The sequence below is a fragment of the Nomascus leucogenys genome, chromosome 8 (genome assembly GCF_006542625.1).
Source record: "Nomascus leucogenys isolate Asia chromosome 8, Asia_NLE_v1, whole genome shotgun sequence".
Taxonomy (NCBI): Eukaryota; Metazoa; Chordata; class Mammalia; order Primates; family Hylobatidae; genus Nomascus; species Nomascus leucogenys.
Window position 1 is genome coordinate 89084909 of NC_044388.1, and position 17445 is coordinate 89102353.

The 17445-nt window shown below is 40.7% G+C and overlaps 1 protein-coding gene across 3 annotated transcripts; it reads right to left on the reverse strand.

Moving 5' to 3' along the window:
- Positions 1-669: 669 nt before the first annotated feature.
- On the reverse strand, positions 670-16401 carry ZFP37 (ZFP37 zinc finger protein). 3 transcript variants are annotated; one of them, XM_003264011.4, is made up of 4 exons: positions 16255-16401; positions 8852-8933; positions 8435-8560; positions 670-3076 (listed from the first exon to the last, which is right to left on the reverse strand). In XM_003264011.4, exons 1-4 carry the CDS (start codon positions 16384-16386, stop codon positions 1533-1535), a joined length of 1884 nt encoding a protein of 627 aa, XP_003264059.1. In that variant the 5' UTR covers positions 16387-16401; the 3' UTR covers positions 670-1532. The 3 variants fall into 3 exon arrangements, with proteins under 3 accessions (XP_003264059.1, XP_012364307.1, XP_003264058.1); XM_012508853.2 differs by having other exon boundaries at positions 8852-8936; XM_003264010.4 differs by having other exon boundaries at positions 8852-8978.
- Positions 16402-17445: the final 1044 nt, after the last annotated feature.

Sequence of the window (17445 nt, forward strand, 5' to 3'; positions counted from 1 at the left end):
CTCCTGGCCTCAAGTGATCCACCCACCTTGGCCTCCCAAAGTGCTGGAGATTACAGGCATCCACCATGCCTAGCCAGAAGTATTTTTAATCTATGGCTCAAGAGTAAAAAAAAATCCAGGTGTGCAATGGCAAATAGGTCTCCTGTGACAGTCCAAGTTGATGCATAGTACCTTCTAGAATGCATGCTGCACAATGATTCTGAGGCCAACTCTGGGTTCACTCAGAAAGAGTACAGTGATCCAGTAAATAATACCCAATACTGAGTGAGAACAGAGCGGGGTGACATTTGTTTCATTTGAATTCCCTGATTGAGGTGTTTGTGTGTTAGTTCTTTGAATACAAGATAAAATGGGGTGATTATTCAGAAAATCACTTTCATTCACCTGCAATGACAATTCATCATCAGTCTGAAAAAATGTCAAATGTAGAAACATAGTGCTGTTATAATTCACTATGTTAATGAAAGAATTTGTGTTTGATAGAAAAAGGCTTTATGAATTCAACATCAAGTTTCATACTATATACTTTAGATTCATCATCATTCATGAATAAGCATACAAAGATTTTAACTCTGTCAAACAACATCGTGGAGAGGCTCAGTGACAACCTTAAATAATGTTGATTTATGCATATTAAAATATTTTAATTATAAAAATAATACATGTGCATGATTTAAAAATCCAAATATACAAGGAAGTCTTGTTCCTATCCTAGACTCCAATCCTATACTCCTGTGCCCAATGGCAACCACCATGAAGTTTATTCTGTATTTTTTCAAAGTCTATTCACATACAAATACATGTATCTATGCATACAAAGATACATACACATACAGAGATAAGAGACAGAGGTTAAACAAACATACCCTTTTGTACACAAAGGAGAACATACTATATACATGGTTCAGCAACCTGCTTGTTTACACTTCACAATATATCTTGAATATCACTCCCTAACAGCACATTTGTATCCTCAGCTGCTTTATTTTCTCTAGTTTTCCTGTTAACATTTTTTACATATGTAACAACCCTTTTAAAAAGATTTCTGCTGATGCAGAAGCCAACATAGACATTAAGAAAGAGCTGGGTGAAAATGTCAAAGAGGCTTATACAAATGGCCACAATCATTTACATAAGGCAATAAACAGACATGCAAATTCAACTCTAATATATGGTGCTTAAGTACAAAAGAAGAAGAAACACAGGAACTGTCAGCATATATAACTTGTTTCTCCATTGCTTTGAATATTCAAATTATTCACAATTTTTAAAGCTTTCAATTTCAATCTGAACATGTAGATGATTTATAATAATTGAGTATTGTTAAAACAATATTTTTTATAAATGGTTTTGTATCAAGTTTAAACCCTTGTTTCCATCCACTGATTCTATATGAAGATCCATTTTCAAAGTTTCTCATGTACAACAAGGTGTGACATCTTGCTAAAGGCTTTCTAACACTCTTTAAATTCAGCATATTTCCAAGGTTCAACAAAACCTTAAATTTAGTTAACAAATTTCCCACATTAACTTCACTCATGAGATTTCTCTTCTGAATGAGTTTTCACATGTTTGGTTAGGGATGCATTTTGTTTGAAAGTTTTCCCACATTCATTACATTCATAGGGTTTTTCTCCAGTGTGGGATCGCTGATGTATAACAAGCTGTGACTTTGCATTAAAGGCTTTTTCACATTCGTTACATTCATAAGGTTTCTCCCCAGTATGAGTTCTCTGATGTACAATGAGGTGAGACTTTTGGCTAAAGGCTTTCCCACATTCATTACACTCATACGGTTTCTCTCCAGTATGAACTCTCTGATGTTGAGTAAGGCCTTCAATTTGTTTAAAGCCTTTCCCACATTGATTACATTCAAAGGGACTTTCACCTGTATGAGTTCTCATATGGTAAGTAAGAGATGAGCTATGTCCAAAGGCTTTTCCACACTCTTTACATTTATAAGGTTTCTCCTTAGTATGAGTTCTTTGATGTATAATGAGGTGTGACTTCTTGCTGAAAGCTTTCCCACATTCATTACATTCAAAGGGTTTCTCACCTGTATGAATTCTCATGTGTTTAGTAAGGGATGAGCTATACTTAAAGGCTTTTCCACATTCATTGCATTCATATGGTATTTCACCTGTATGTGTTCTCACATGTTCGGTAAGAGATGAGTTATACCTAAAGGACTTCCCACATTCCTTACATTCATATGGCTTCTCACCTGTGTGAGATCTCACATGTTGAATAAGGTTTGAGCTGTGTCTGAAGGTTTTCCCACATTCAGCACATTCATAGGGCTTTTCTCCAGTATGAATTCTTAGATGGTCAGTGAGTGCATGTTTATGACCATGGGCTTTGCCACACTGAATGCATTCATATGGTTTTTCTCCAGTGTGAGTTCTCTGATGTACAACAAGGTGTGACTTTTGGCTAAAGGCTATCCCACATTCATTACATTCATATGGTTTCTCCCCAGTATGAACTCTCTGATGGTCAATGAGTCCTTGTTTATGGCTGAGAACCTTTCCACATTGATTACATTCATAGGGTTTCACACAAGCTTGAGGTTTTTCATGCTTAGTAGACGAGCTAAGGCTGGATGATTTCTCATGTTTCTCTCTAGTTTGAATTTTGTCCTGTTTAATATGGGATGAGCTATGACAGCATAATTTGTCATGTCTTTTGCCAGTTTTGTTACACTTATCAGATGAGCTATGGTTGGATAATTTCTCATGTTTCTTTCCAGTTTGCTTTTTGCCTTTCCTTGTATCAGATAAGCTATGGTTGAATGACTTCTTGTGTTCTTTAGCTGCATCAGATTTCCTTTTTACACAGTTTCTTGAGTGATCAGGTAAATCTAAATTCTGTTTCAAAATTTTTCCACATGACTCAAATTTAAGAAGCCTTTTCTTTGAAGGAACATGTTTTGTATGCAAATTATTTTTTTTCCCCAGTGAACCACAGTCATTGCCATTCTTCTTAGCTTGAGTTTTCTTCTTGACTACAACTTCCCTGAGGAGTTTGTTTTGAGATTTCTGGTTATTTTCAAGCTGGTGATCATCTAGCTGGACTTCTAAAATGGAATTCAGTGAGATATTCTTGTGAATCTTTGTACTCTTATATTTTGGAATAAAACTTGTAAAGAAATGACCTGTTGTAGGGTTAAATTTTTATTCAAGCCTGGTATACTAATGTGAATGAAACAACTAGGGTGAATGGACTTCAGGGGGAAAATGTTGAAGTAAAAAGAGGTGGGAAAAGTGACAGTAGGGATTTTTTAAAGTTTTTGCTGCTTAAAAATATGAGTGTGCAACCTGGGATAGAAGATGAAATAAACACAGGGAGAAGTGAATAGGGAATACATGGAGTTAAAAGAGCTTATGATTGTAGCTGATACTTCCTGAGGTTTCTTATAAGCCCAAGCTGCCCAGTTCTGATAACTCCCAAGCTGGCCATAGTATATTGCTCCTGCAGCCTATACTATATTACCCCAATTCTCCATGGGCACAGTTGGAGACAAATCTGACTCAAACCAAGATGTCCAGCAAGATTCTTTCTTCTAACAAATTTGACTCCAGTTAGTCTCCACTTGGTACTTAAATTTAGAAATTATATAAAGCAGGTATTAGTAAGGCATATTTTCTCTATGTAAACAGAAAGCTCGTTAAATCAAAGTATGAAACATACACACACAGAGAAGCAGAGACATAAGAACTGTGTCTTTAAAGATATCATTTGCACAATTTCAATTCCCAATGGCTTCCTGGTTCCTTTCTAGTTCCTATTTCTAGTCCCTGGTGAGGACTGGCTGAACTATCTTGCCCTTAGCTTGTAAGGGATATACCCACGTCCTTATCACAAATTCCTGCATTTACTGAAGCTAGCTAACGTAAACTTTTGTTATTATATCCAAAAGAGCCAGAAAAGAAAAATAAAGTGAGTCCACCAAGAAGTACTGATGAGCTGATAAGTGGCTGAGAGAACAAATAGGAAGGTTATCCACTTTATACTACTCATGGTGAATTTATCTTGTAGTGCTTAGATCTTTTCCTGCTGACATATCTTTTCCTTTCCATTGCTACCGCTGAAATGACCCCTAAAATGATATTCTTGTACTTTAAAAATCCCTAGTTTCTCTAAATTACCTGATGCTTTCATCGAATGATAAAATTCATAGTAATTAGCTTAGCAAACAAACTTTACTCAATCTGATTTATAGTGTACATCCAAGCTTGTTTTGTTTTCTAATAGTTTGCTATGGAATATATATTTGTTCTTTTCAGGTCATTCTAATTGTCAATTATAAATTTTTAAGTTTATTCCCAGCTCTAAATGGTTGCTCACATTCTTTCTGCCATACATTATACACTTACACATTTTGAGATGTCTTCTTAATCCCTGCTTCCCTTCTCTGAGACCATTACCCACACTGAAAGCTGTGGGCCACTATGTTTGTACTACATAATCCAAATTCTGGCTAAAAACAATTGATTGGACAGTGGTAAACACCAGGTAGTGCAATAATATTCTTTTGCCTAAGAACCTGAAATTGAAATTTATAGACTTCTGTTAGCTAACTATGGATACTACATGTATAAAAACTATAATCTTAAGAGCTGGGGCCACCATTTAGGGGTGTCATTTTTCAGCTACATGCTATAGGCATGGAATAGCAGAAAAAGCTTCAGAGTGAGAATTACACAGTTTTAGAGAGAAGCGGATATAAAAATCCCCATGACTTCAAAGAGAAAGAAGCAGGAAGTGAATAGCCACCTTGACGGTAAAGAAACATTACACTGAGAAAGTGAAAACTGGACTCAAACCGAAAAGAGTTATGGTATCTGAATGGATAGAAAGGAAATATTATTACTTTTATAAAGGATATTAGAGAGATTAATTCCCATGTTGCAGAAGATCAGTTTTTGAAAAATAAAATATCTATCTATATATATAGACAGATATATATCTATATATGTATAGACAGATATATATCTGTAGATACAGACAGAGATATACATATATATATATATTAGGGAGTCTAGAGAAGTGCAGTTGCTGGCTGCTTTTTCATTTAGGAAATTTTAAGTGATGCAGAGAGTATAACAAATTATTAGGTACCATGACAAGGCTGTGTCTTTCTTTTTTTTTTTTTTTTTTTTTAAGACGGAGTCTTGCTCTGTCGCCCAGGCTGGAGTGCAGTGGCGCAATCTCGGCTCACTGCAAGCTCCACCTCCCGGGTTCATGCCATTCTCCTGCCTCAGTCTCCCGAGTAGCTGGGACTATAGGCGCCCGCCACCGTGCCCAGCTAATTTTTTTTTGTATTTTTAGTAGAGATGGGGTTTCACCGTGGTCTCGATCTCCTGACCTCGTGATCCACCCGCCTCAGCCTCCCAAAGTGCTGGGATTACAGGCGTGAGCCACCGTGCCTGGCCAAAGCTGTGTCTTTCAATGCCCAAGGATGATGGAAAACATGGATGAAAAATTTCCTTCTGGAAAGATAGGAATCAAAACTGAAAACTTTCCCCTTGACATGTAATATTATAAGAACCTTTACAATGACGAATTTGGCTGGTCCCAACTGATATCTGCCAGCAGGAAAAGACACAAGGTACTACAAGAAAATATCACCATGAAGGAAAGGAGGAGAATTTGAACAAGTAAATTGGTATAGTAATATGGTAATACCAGAGAAGAGTTGGGTCTGGAAGAGCAATTGACTAAGGCTGGAAGTTTTTCTTGAATTTGAGACAGTAACTAAAACATAAATGCTAAGCTAAAACAACTGTAACTTCAGAAACAAATATGGAGCTCACTTGGCCCAGCAAATTATTGGAGAGAATAGAACAGTCCTTCTTTGAAGAGCCACCTAAGTAATATATAAGAACCTGAACCAGCCGGACGCAGTGGCTTAAGCCTGTAATCCCAGCACTTTGGGAGGCCGAGTCGGGTGGATCACGAGGTCAGGAGATCGAGACCATCCTGGCTAACATGGTGAAATCCCGTCTCTACCAAAAATACAAAAAAATTAGCCGGGCATGGTGGCGGGCACCTGTAGTCCCAGCTACTCGGGAGGCTGAGGCAGAAGAATGGTGTGAACCCGGGAGGCGGAGCTTGCAGTGAGCTGAGATTGTGCCACTGCACTCCATCCTTCCTGGGCTACAGAGCCAGACTCTGTCTCAAAAAAAAAAAAAAAAAAAAAAAAAGAACTGAACCAAGAAGAGGGTCATTGTAGCAATGATAAAGATGTATTAAATGACTCAGGATTGCTTTTTAGCTGTAATTTAAAATGTCAACAAGAAAAGTAAGGATAGCCAAAACTGGAGCCATTAATGGATGAATCAGAAACTCCAATGAGTCTCTTCATTTGTCATTTGAAAGACTGGTTCCTCTGGTCTCAGGGAATTCATACAGTCTTGGACAATTCAGGGTCAAAAGAAACTTGAAAGACATAGCAGATATTCTGCTATTAATAATTTCGAGACTATGGTAACATAAATAAAAACTGAATATTTTAATGTTTGGTGGTAACATCTAAGATCAATTAAAGCTGGGCATGGTGGCTTACACCTGTAATCCCAACACTGGGAAGCTGAGGAGGGAGAATTGCTTGAGATTAGCAGTTCAAGACCAGCCTGGGCAACATAGCAAGACCCTGTCTCTATGAAAAAAAGAGAAAAAATTAGGAAAAAAAATGGATTTAGCAAATTTACCTAAGAATTGGAAAAAATAAGTATGAGATAATATGAACCTGATTTGTATGATGACACTGAAAATTGAGAAAAAGAACCAGAAACTGAAGACAGGATAGTAACTCTATGGGAGACAGTCCTATAATCAGATACCCTGATAAAAACAGGGAAGATGAAAAGAACCTCTAATTTAGAGAGAAAGACAAAGCTTTCCATTTCTGATATCCTAAGAATAAGCTGTTGTGTAAGTAGGTCAAATATGAGTATAAGACAAAGGAATTGGAGATGTCCATTTGGAAGTCACAAGTGTAGAATAAATAGCTTTTATTTGCACAATGAATAATCAATACAATTTTTAAAAAGAACAGATGGTAGAAGACAAAACCTTAGGGACACCTCAGCAAAATGAGAAGGAAGAGAAGCTAGTAAGTAAATGATAAAGAAGCCCTTAGAGGATAAGATCTGATTCAAGTTGTACAATTCAAACTGGGTGAGTGAGAACTTCAAGCTAACAAAAATGATTAAAGTATGCACTGAAAAGTAAGCAGTGGTGACCTTAAAGTCAGAAATTTAGATAGAAGCATAAATTCTGTGGGATTTGACTGCAGGGGTTAAGGAGAAAATGGAAATGATGATGTGCTATAGATCATGGGTCTAGAGAATTTCACAGTGAAAGGAGAGAAACAGAAATAACTCAGGGCAGGAGCATCATGCCAAGAGATTTGGAAAGAGGGCAGATCTAAGAATGTCCAAATACATAGGAGAAAATTTGATACCCTAGGGTCTTGGAGTATGGGTGGAGAAAAGGAGAAAAGTTGAGGATATTAGGAAAAGGGAGGATGCTTTTTTAAAAAAGCACTGATTTATATAAGGGAAGCAGGAGTAGGATCAAGAACAGCTAAGAGGGCTACTGCTCCTTCTGAAGACTGAGCAATTGAGCATAGGAATAAGGATATGTGGCTATATGGAAGGATCAGTTAGGCATCTGAGGGGCTGGTACCGAGTTTCAGAGCCCTGGTTTTCACCTTTTATCCTACCACAACCTGACTGGTGTGACAGATAGTATTATTGTTTCCCGTGGCAAGATTATACCTCCCAGCCCCTTCCAAATGCATAGCCTTTTGAATTATAGCACCCTTCCCAGTGGAAGGATTATACATTCCTACCATGTTGAACTCAGGAGTGGCCAGATGGCCTGCTTTGACCAATAAAATATGAGCTGAAAGGGATATCTACAACTTCCAAGCAGTGACTTTAAGAGTTACCATGTGGTTCCACTCACCCTTTTTTTTCCCTCTGCCATGAGACCAGAATTTGCTAAATGGAGAATGCTCTTTCAGCATAGGTCCCCAAATAAAGATAACATGGAATAGCGCTGTGGCTTGAGCAACAAATCAATTTTTCTTGTTGTAAGTAATTAAGATTTCAGGGGCTCATTCCTTCATGGAGCAAAACTGAATGGAAAATGACTGATACAGGTGATTTAACCAAACTCCCATAGTTAACACCAGCTCACTACTATAGCAAACCTCACATAGAACCTCTCATGTGAACAAGTTCATAAAAGGAAGAGATATTAGAATCTCTCAGGTTACAGAATCTTTGTAGTTCAAAATATTCTTTCCTCAGGAAATCCTGATTTTTTCTACTGCTATTTTCTAGTTAAGAAAGAAAGGTCTAGGATCTTTAAGAAGAATTTCAGAATAAATTACTCTCCAAAAAATTTCAAAGTTACAACTTACTTCCATCAGTTTCTTTTTGCTTGTATCTTGCTATTTTACTTGAACAACCTTGACTGGGTCTTTTTCTCTTCCCCAACCATGGTGCTTCTCCTTTTTCCAACTTGGAGATCATGTCTGGTTTGGGAGCTCATGAGAAATAGCAGAAACTGAGTGTTAGAACAACCATCCCAGAAATGAAGCCCCAGCATTTGTACTTCAGGGCCTAAAGAATACATGGCTTCTGGAGTTTCACAATGTGAATGCCAGGTCAACTAAATAGACCTTCCATTTTGGAGGCAGGGGCACAAATACCCTGCCTAGTACCCAAAAGAGAAGAAAGCCCTTTGACCCACAAAAATGAAGGCCAAACTTATCAAGGACTCCAGAGAGAAGGTATCACAGTGGACACATTTTGAATTACAAAGGAATTGTTCTTACCCATTGAGGCTTGGTTGCTGTAGTTCTCCAGCATCACATCATTATACAGGTTCCTCTGAGCAGGATCCAGTTGCTTCCATTCCTTCTGGGTAAAGGCCATAGTCACATGTTTGAATGTTACTGATACCTGTGATAGCATATTCCTGTTCACGCTAATGTTATCCACATTTAGTGAGTGATTTGGACAAGATAATAATTTGTTCTTACCATGACTACTCACTGTTGATCATGATATTATAAAGGATACCTATTCTCTACTCAATTTTTCATTATTTTGAGAAACAAAAACCATATTAAGAAATGTCCCTACTGAGCTGGGCACAGTGGCTCATGCCTGTAATCCCAGCACTTTGGGAGGCTGAAGCAGGAGGATTGCTTGAGCTCAGAAGTTTGAGACCAGCCTGGGCAACATGGCAAAACTCCATCTCTACAAGAAAATACAAAACTTAGCTGGACATGGTGGTGCATGCCTGTAGTCCCAGCTACTCAGGAGGCTGAAGCAGGAGGATCACCTCAGCCCAGGACGTCAAGGCTACAGGAAGCTGAGATCACACCACTGCACTCCAGCCTGGCTGAGAGAGTGAGACCCTATCTCGACAAACAGAAACGTCCCTATTGTGAATTTCTTTATTCAAGAGGATAGAATCACGTGCATATCGGAGAGAAAGACAAATAGCCAAAAAAAAAAAAGAAAAAGAAAAAAGGAACAGAATCGGCCGGGCGCGGTGGCTCACGCTTGTAATCCCAGCACTTTGGGAGGCCGAGGCGGGCGGATCACGAGGTCAGGAGATCGAGACCACGGTGAAACCCCGTCTCTACTAAAAATACAAAAAATTAGCCGGGCGTGGTGGCGGGCGCTTGTAGTCCCAGCTACTCGGAGAGGCTGAGGCAGGAGAATGGCGTGAACCCAGGAGGCGGAGCTTGCAGTGAGCCGAATTGCGCCACTGCACTCCAGCCTGGGGGACAGAGCGAGACTCCGTCTCAAAAAAAAAAAAAAAAGAAAGATAAAAAGGAACAGAATCGATCTTTGTCTTCTCTTCTATAACAGGGGATGCTAAAAGGCTATTGAGCAGTATTTATAGTTCTGAGGTAGAAGAATTGAGACCCTTGATTTTTATAACCAGTCAAAAAAATCATTTATGGGCCAGGTGCAGTGGCTCATGCCTGTAATCCCAGCAATTTGGGAGGCCAAGGCAGGTGGATCGTGTGAGGTCAGGAGTTTGAGACCAGCCTGGCCAACATGGTCTCTATTAAAAATACAAAAATGAGCCAGGCGTGGTGGCAGGCACCTGTAATTCCAGCTACTCAGGAGGCAGAGGGAGGAGAACTGCTTGAACCCAGGAGGTGTAGGTTACAGTGAGCCAAGATCAAGCCATTGCTCTCCAGCCTGGGCAACAGAGACTCCATCTCAAAAAAAAAAAAAAAAGTCATTTATGTTTGGCAGCAAAATTAAGATATTTTAGGCATGTAAGAATGCAGAAAGTACACTACCAATGTTCTTTAGAAATAAAGGAGAAAGTTGGGGAGAAATAGAGGAAGGGGGAAGGGGAGGAGAAAGAGGAAAACAAGCAGAAAATGAGAATGAATGATTTTTAAAAGAAGTAAAAATGGATCAGAATAAAGATTTCAAAATTGGGAAAGACTTAATATACAAGAGAGAGTTATGAAAAATACAACCAGCAAAATGTCTGGTTAAATCTAAGTAACTTGATAATGTGCTTGTACAACTGTTATGAAAGTATCCTTAAAATCAAGAGGTATGATATTAAAAAATAAGCAGAACACTAACTAGGGGGGTGGGAGTAGGGAAGAAATTAAAGTATGTTGAAGTCCTCTTATTAGGCAGGTGGAGGAGGATGGCACAGCTATGGGAGAATTTTGATACTAATAAATATACATTCAAACATGTTTGTCTAACATTTAAAGATAATCCCTTATCCTTACAGACAACCAATTTTTTTTCCTTCTTTTTTTTGCAGTGGGGTGGGGGGTAGATAAAGTCTCACTCTGTTGCCCAGGCTGAAGTGCAATAGCGTAAACATAGCTCACCAACACCTTGAATTCCTGGACTCAAGCAATTCTCCCACCTCAGCCTCCAAGTGGCTGGGACTACAGGCATGCACCACCCATGCCTGACTGGTCTTTAAATTTTTTTGTAGAGACATGTTCTCACTATGTTGCCCAGGCTGGGCTCAAACTCCTGGGCTCAAGCAATCCTTCCACCTCAGCTTCCCAAAGTGCTGAGATTACAGATGTCAGCCACTGCGCCTGGCCAGACCACCATTCAATTACCTGCAAAAGTAATCAATTTAACCCCACAGACCTCTAGTCACTGACTACCAATAATCTCCCATCATTGATTGTCACTGGCCTTCCAATCACTGAGCTGATACAGACAGCCTTGCCTAATTACTGGGCCTATAGTTCCAAAATGACTGGGTAAAGCAAACCTCCCAATCAGTAGCAGCAGCAGATCTCCCCAGTCACTTGCCCCCACAGACACTCCAATCACATATTCTCACAGGTTCCTCAACCAATGATACCCACAGGACACATGGTAATCTATCTCCCATTAGCCCAAATCCCTTATCTTATCAATCCCCAATCACTGACACCAACAGAATTCTCAAGCAGTGGCCTTTATAGAAACTCTAATTACTGCCAGCAAATTCCACTCCTCCCTCAACCTCTTTAGCCACTCCCTTCATTTGCATGTTTTACCTGAAATCTACCTGTCTCCTGAGGGTTCTGCTTCCTTACAGGAGCCTCAGAGGAGTGGAGGCTGTCTTTCCTGCACCACCTGCCTCCCTGCCATGACCCATGTACCTCAGGGTCTAAAGATGAGGTAAATGATTACTTTCAACCATTTCTCATTCTTCCTTCAAAATTCATAGCTTATTTATAGTATCACCAGGTTTTCAGCCATTAACCCTTCTGGGTCCAGTGATTTGCTAGGAGGACTCACATGACTCAGTATATAATTGTACTCATAGCTATTATTTATCGTAGCAAAAGTGTACAAAGCAAAGTCAGTTAATCAGCATGAGGTAAAGTCCAGAGGACACCAGGCACCAGCATCCATGAGTCCTCTCCCAGTGAAGTCATATAAAACATGCTTAATGGGCCGGGCACGGTGGCTCACGCCTGTAATCCCAGCACTTCGGGAGGCCGAGGCGGGCGGATCACGAGGTCAGGAGATCGAGACCATCCTGGCTAACACGGTGAAACCCCGTCTCTACTAAAAATACAAAAAATTAGCCAGGCGAGGTGGCGGGCGCTTGTAATCCCTGCTACGTGGGAGGCTGAGGCAGGAGAATGGCTGAACCCCAGGGGGCGGAGCCTGCAGTGAGCCGAGATCACGCCACTGCACTCCAGCCTGGGCAACAGTGAGACTCCGTCTCAAAAAAAAAAAAAAAAAAAAAACATGCTTAATTCCTCTGGAAGTGAGTTATAATAACATGTATGAAATGTTGTCTACTAGGGAAGCTCATTAGAGACCAGTACTGCCTAAGGGTTTCACTGGGGGCTGGTCAGGTAGGCACTCTCTGCCTGCATGTACAAAAATTCCAGACTCCCAGAAGAAAGCAGGTGTTCAGCATAAACCACACTGTATGTATTCTTTAAGCACTGGGAACTACTCTTAATCAGTTCCGGGAATGGTGGGATCCTTCCTGAAATCTAATTTCCCAGATGCCAGCAAAAAGCAGACCTTGCAGCAGGCCTGTCTAAGGATAGCAGTTTTTCACTTCTGTGTTAGCTCTGTTCTGCAGTCATCCCACCCCAGTCACTGAAAACTTTAGCACCAGCTAAATTCCTGCCATCATGCTGCACTACCTCCATATCAATGTGGAAGAGCCATTCAACACCCTTGCCTCTCTTTTTCATGAGGTCAACAACCTTTTCTCCACTCAAATTCAGCCACCTATTCATCAATCATCTGCACTTACACCTTGCCATCACTATACCACCTCCAAAAATCTCTAAGACATTCCACCCTCTGACCATCATTTCCTATCCTGCTACTTTTTCTCGTACATTCACTCCAATAATTCTCCAAACTCATTGAGCCCTCTGATCCTAACCACTTTTTCACAATCTTCCACCTTTACCTAGCCTTTCTTTCTTGTTCAGATTCCTTGTTCTAGCACCATACACAATCAATTGAAAACTATAAAGTTTTAACTTCCTTGCTCCTCTTCTTCTCCACTGTACTCACCTATCAAAGCCTCGACCTTGGTTAAATCCAACTCTCCTCTTAATCTCTGCCTGCAACCTTGCAACTGAACATTGCAAGAGAAAAATCAAACTGTGCTGAGTGGACTAACTTCAAATTTATAACACATATGCCAAATGGGCATCTAATCCTGTCAGTAGTCCTACTACCTAACCCTAGAAAATACACATTTCCTTTTTCCTAGATGATTATTTTGAACATTCTCCTTTTTAACTCTGAAAACTCCAACATCTACTCCTTCCCCACTCTTGGCTGATGAATTTGCTTTATGCTTTCAAAGGAAAACAAATCCAAATGGACAAGAATTACCCTGTCTCGTTACCACCAATTCCATTAACCTGTTTCCAAACTCATATATAACATATCTTCTCTTCTGTTAGAATGGAAAGTCTTCCTTCTCTCACCTAAGGCCAGTTTCTCCATTTGTGCTCTCAATCCCATCCCCAACTGCCTTCCTAAAGACTTCACTCCTGCAAGTACCTCTTTCTCTTTTGTAACATCTATTTCTCCCTTTTATTTGGATCATTCCTATTGACACACAGAGTTGCCTTAATATCATTCATCTAAAGAAAACCCCCTCTTGATTTCATATCCTATACAATGTCCATTTCTCTGCTTCCTTTACCAGCAAAACTCCTCATAAGTGTTGCCTAAACTTGCTGTTTCCACTTCATTACCTCTCATTCTTTCAACTCACTCTAACAGGATATTATCCCCTTAACTCCAATAAAGGAGTTCTAATCAATCAAAAAAACCATTGAGCTACATACTGACAAAATCAAATGATCTCTAGTCCTGCTTTAGGACTCAAAAGCATATATGACAATTTATTACTCCTATTGTCTTGAAAGGCTTTCTTCTCTATGCTACTTTGACACCCACTTGCACAGTTTTCCTCTTACTTCAATGGGCACCCCTTATTCTCTCTGTTGTTTTTTGTCTTCTACCAGACTTTCAAATGTCAGAGTGACCCAGCCCTCGGTCCCTGGCTCTCTTCTCTTCCCTATCTGTCTTCTCTTCCTAGGTGACCCAAGCCAATCTTAAGGCTTTAAATGCCATCTTTATTGTGATGCTTTTAAAAAATGGTTCCCTAGCTCACACCTTTCCTAAGTTCCAGATTCATATATATAGTGGCTACACAATATCTCTAGGTAGATGTGCAATGAGCATTTTGACATGGCCAAAATAGAGCCACTGACATCACCCCAGATCCCATTTCCATCCACCAAATCTAGTCTTTTCCACCATAACCCTTTCCATTCAGAAAATGGAATCACCATCCCTCCAGTTCTTCAGGTTAAAAGTCTAGATGTAAATCTCGATTCTTCTCTTCCCTCATACTCCATATATCAACACATTAGTAAGTTCTATTGCTTATCTCCAGATGTATTCTGAATTTGATTTCATTTTGCTGCTACAACTCTATTCTAAATCACCATAATCTCTTGTCTTTGACTATTGCAAAAAGTTCCTAACTGACCTCCCTATACCTACCTACTCTTGCCCCTCTGCAGTCCATCTTCCATGAGGTAGCCATGGTAATCTTTTCAAGGTATCAATCAGAACAGGTCACTCCTCTGCTTAAACTCAATGGCTTCTCACTGCATCTAGAATAAAATCCAAATCCTTACCTAGCCAATAAAATCCTACATTATCTGATACCTTCCTATCACTATGATTCACAGCTTTCTACTTTCCCTCTGACTGTGCTCCAACAGCACTAATCTTCCTTCTCTTTTTTAAGCACATCAAGTTCACTCCTACCTCAGGTCCTTCGCAGTTGATGTATTTTTCTTCCTGGAACACTCTTTCTTCAGATCTCTGCATGGCTGCCTTCTTGTGGTGATTTATGCCTCAACCCAACTGTCATTTCCTAAGGAAAGCTTTCCATAACTAACCTGGCTAAAGTCATGCACTCCCTACCCTCAATCACTCTGTACCATATCATCCTCTTTTACTTACTTCAGCACTTATTAGTGTCTGGAATAATTTTATTTGTTTATATTTTATGATATCTCTCATATTTCTAGAATGTAAGTCATTGAGGGAGGGATTCTGGTTCTGTTTCCTGGTGACTCTCCAGCATTTAAAACATTCCCCGGTTTTGAGGACAAAGCAGGGATTGCAAAACAACAACAACAAACAAATAAAATAAAAAACACTCCCTGGCATAAAATAAATGCTCATCTTACAGACTGTCTGTTCCTACTGTTCCTGCAAGTTTTCAATCACTGACACCCAAATACTCCCCAATCACTAACCTTCACAAACTTCTCCTAGTTATGGATCTCTACAAGTTCCCAACTATCACTCTCCACAGAACAATCATTAACCTCCACAGACCTCCAATCACTGACCACCGAAGAACCCTCAATCATTAAATGCAGCAATCCCCTCAAACTCCTGACCCCCTTAGGCTTTTAGTCACAGAATCATAGAGGATCTTCAATCATTAATTCCTACTAATCACCTCATTACTCAAAGCACAGTTATTACTGCTAGACACCACCTAATTATTGACCTGCATACATCCCCAATTACCTTTTCTCCCCAGATGACGTACAAATCATCTACCTCCCCAGAGACACCTCAACATTGATTCCCCAAACTCCAACAGTCATATTCCCCCCTCACTGGCCCCCCGATTCCTCCATTACCCACTGACCCTCGAAGATACTGCTAATCAAACTTCCACAGACATCACTGTCACTGACTCCCAAGCCCCAATCTCTGATGCTCCCAGATGCTCCCAATCACTGAATTTCCCAAATCCTAACATTGACCCTTTTTGATAATCCAGGCTCTAACCACCACAGGCACCCATAATCGCTGGCTCCCATAGACATCCCAAACCGCCAACCCCCACGGTCCTTCCGTATCTCTGACACATCACAAAGCCTCCATTTCTGATCCCCTTCCAAACTCTGACATTCAGTGACTGCCACAGACGCCTCCCCATCATTGTCTCTGCAGATCCCTCCTAATACTGATATCCTAAAGCCAAATCATTAACCCCACAGATAACTCAGAACACCGACCTCCCAAGAGACCATCAAGCATCGATTCCACCAGTTCCCAAATCACCTATCGTCACAGACTACTCCAATCACTGCCCCTCAAGTAGACCATCTCTGACCGCCAAAACACCCTGCCTCATCACAGCTCTCACCGCGGCGCTGGCCTCGGGCTCGGACACAGCCATCTCCAGTGGTCGCCCGGCCTCTTTGGTCGTTCCCGCACTTCTCCTCCGGTCCACGGTCTCTGGCTTTGTCAGAATCTGGTCGCAGCTGGAGACCGACATGGCGGCTACCCGGAGGGCGGCCTTAGCGGGTCCGGCAGCTGCGATGGCGGCTCCCTTCGGTAATAGCGCACGGGCGCGGCCATCTTGGCAAAGACCCGTCCGTACAGCGGAAGTGCGGGGACTTCTGGGACAATTAGATCGGGAGGTGGAAGCTGGCGAGGGCGTAACTTGCAGGGTGCAGGAGTGATGCGATCAGAGCGAGCCGGAACCCGGTTCCGTTACGCACTGCAGGAGTGACCTGGGCCTGACAATCCACTGCCGGCGTTCGGGTCGCATCACTGCCGGAAGATATTTTACAGAATTTGGAATTGCTTTTCCGAATACATGTCAGTGCGGCCAGCGGCTAGAAGTCCGGGAATCACAATGCTTAGTGCGGACTTCAGAAAGGTGGGATGCGAGAAATTGGAAGTAGAACGGAGAAAAGCCTGATCGAACAAATAACATTATTTTATAGGGAGAGGACGTTAATCGTTGAAATATACGATAAACCTTTTCATATATAGTATAAGAACAATAAGAAAAACTGAAACAGAAAGTTAAGTAAACACACCACTCCTCCGTGAGAGCCCGGGTTTGGTGAAGATATTTCACCAGAATAATCAAGCACTTGGAGAAGTAATTCCTCAGTGCGCCATTTCATGCATTAATTACATTCATTGAATACGTGCAGGTTAGCTGCTGTGCTATGCAGTGCAAGGTACTGGAAAAAGAGTGGAGAGGGGTAGGGATGATGTAAGTCCAGAGTCCAAAGGCCAGAAAACCAGGGGCTCCAATGTCAAAGGGCAGAAGATGAATGTCCCAGCTCAAGAAAACAGAGAAGGTGGGAGGGAAGTGGGGATACTTAACGGGTTTTTTTAAAAAAAGAAAAGAAAGAATGAATAAGACCTAGTATTTGATAGCACTACAGGTGTATATATCCAATAATAATTTAGTTGTACATTTCGAAATAACAAAGTATAATTGGATTGTAACACAGAAGATAAATGCTTGAAGGGGATAGATACCCCGTTTTCCATGATGTGATTATTACACTGTGCATGCCTGTATCAAACTATTTCA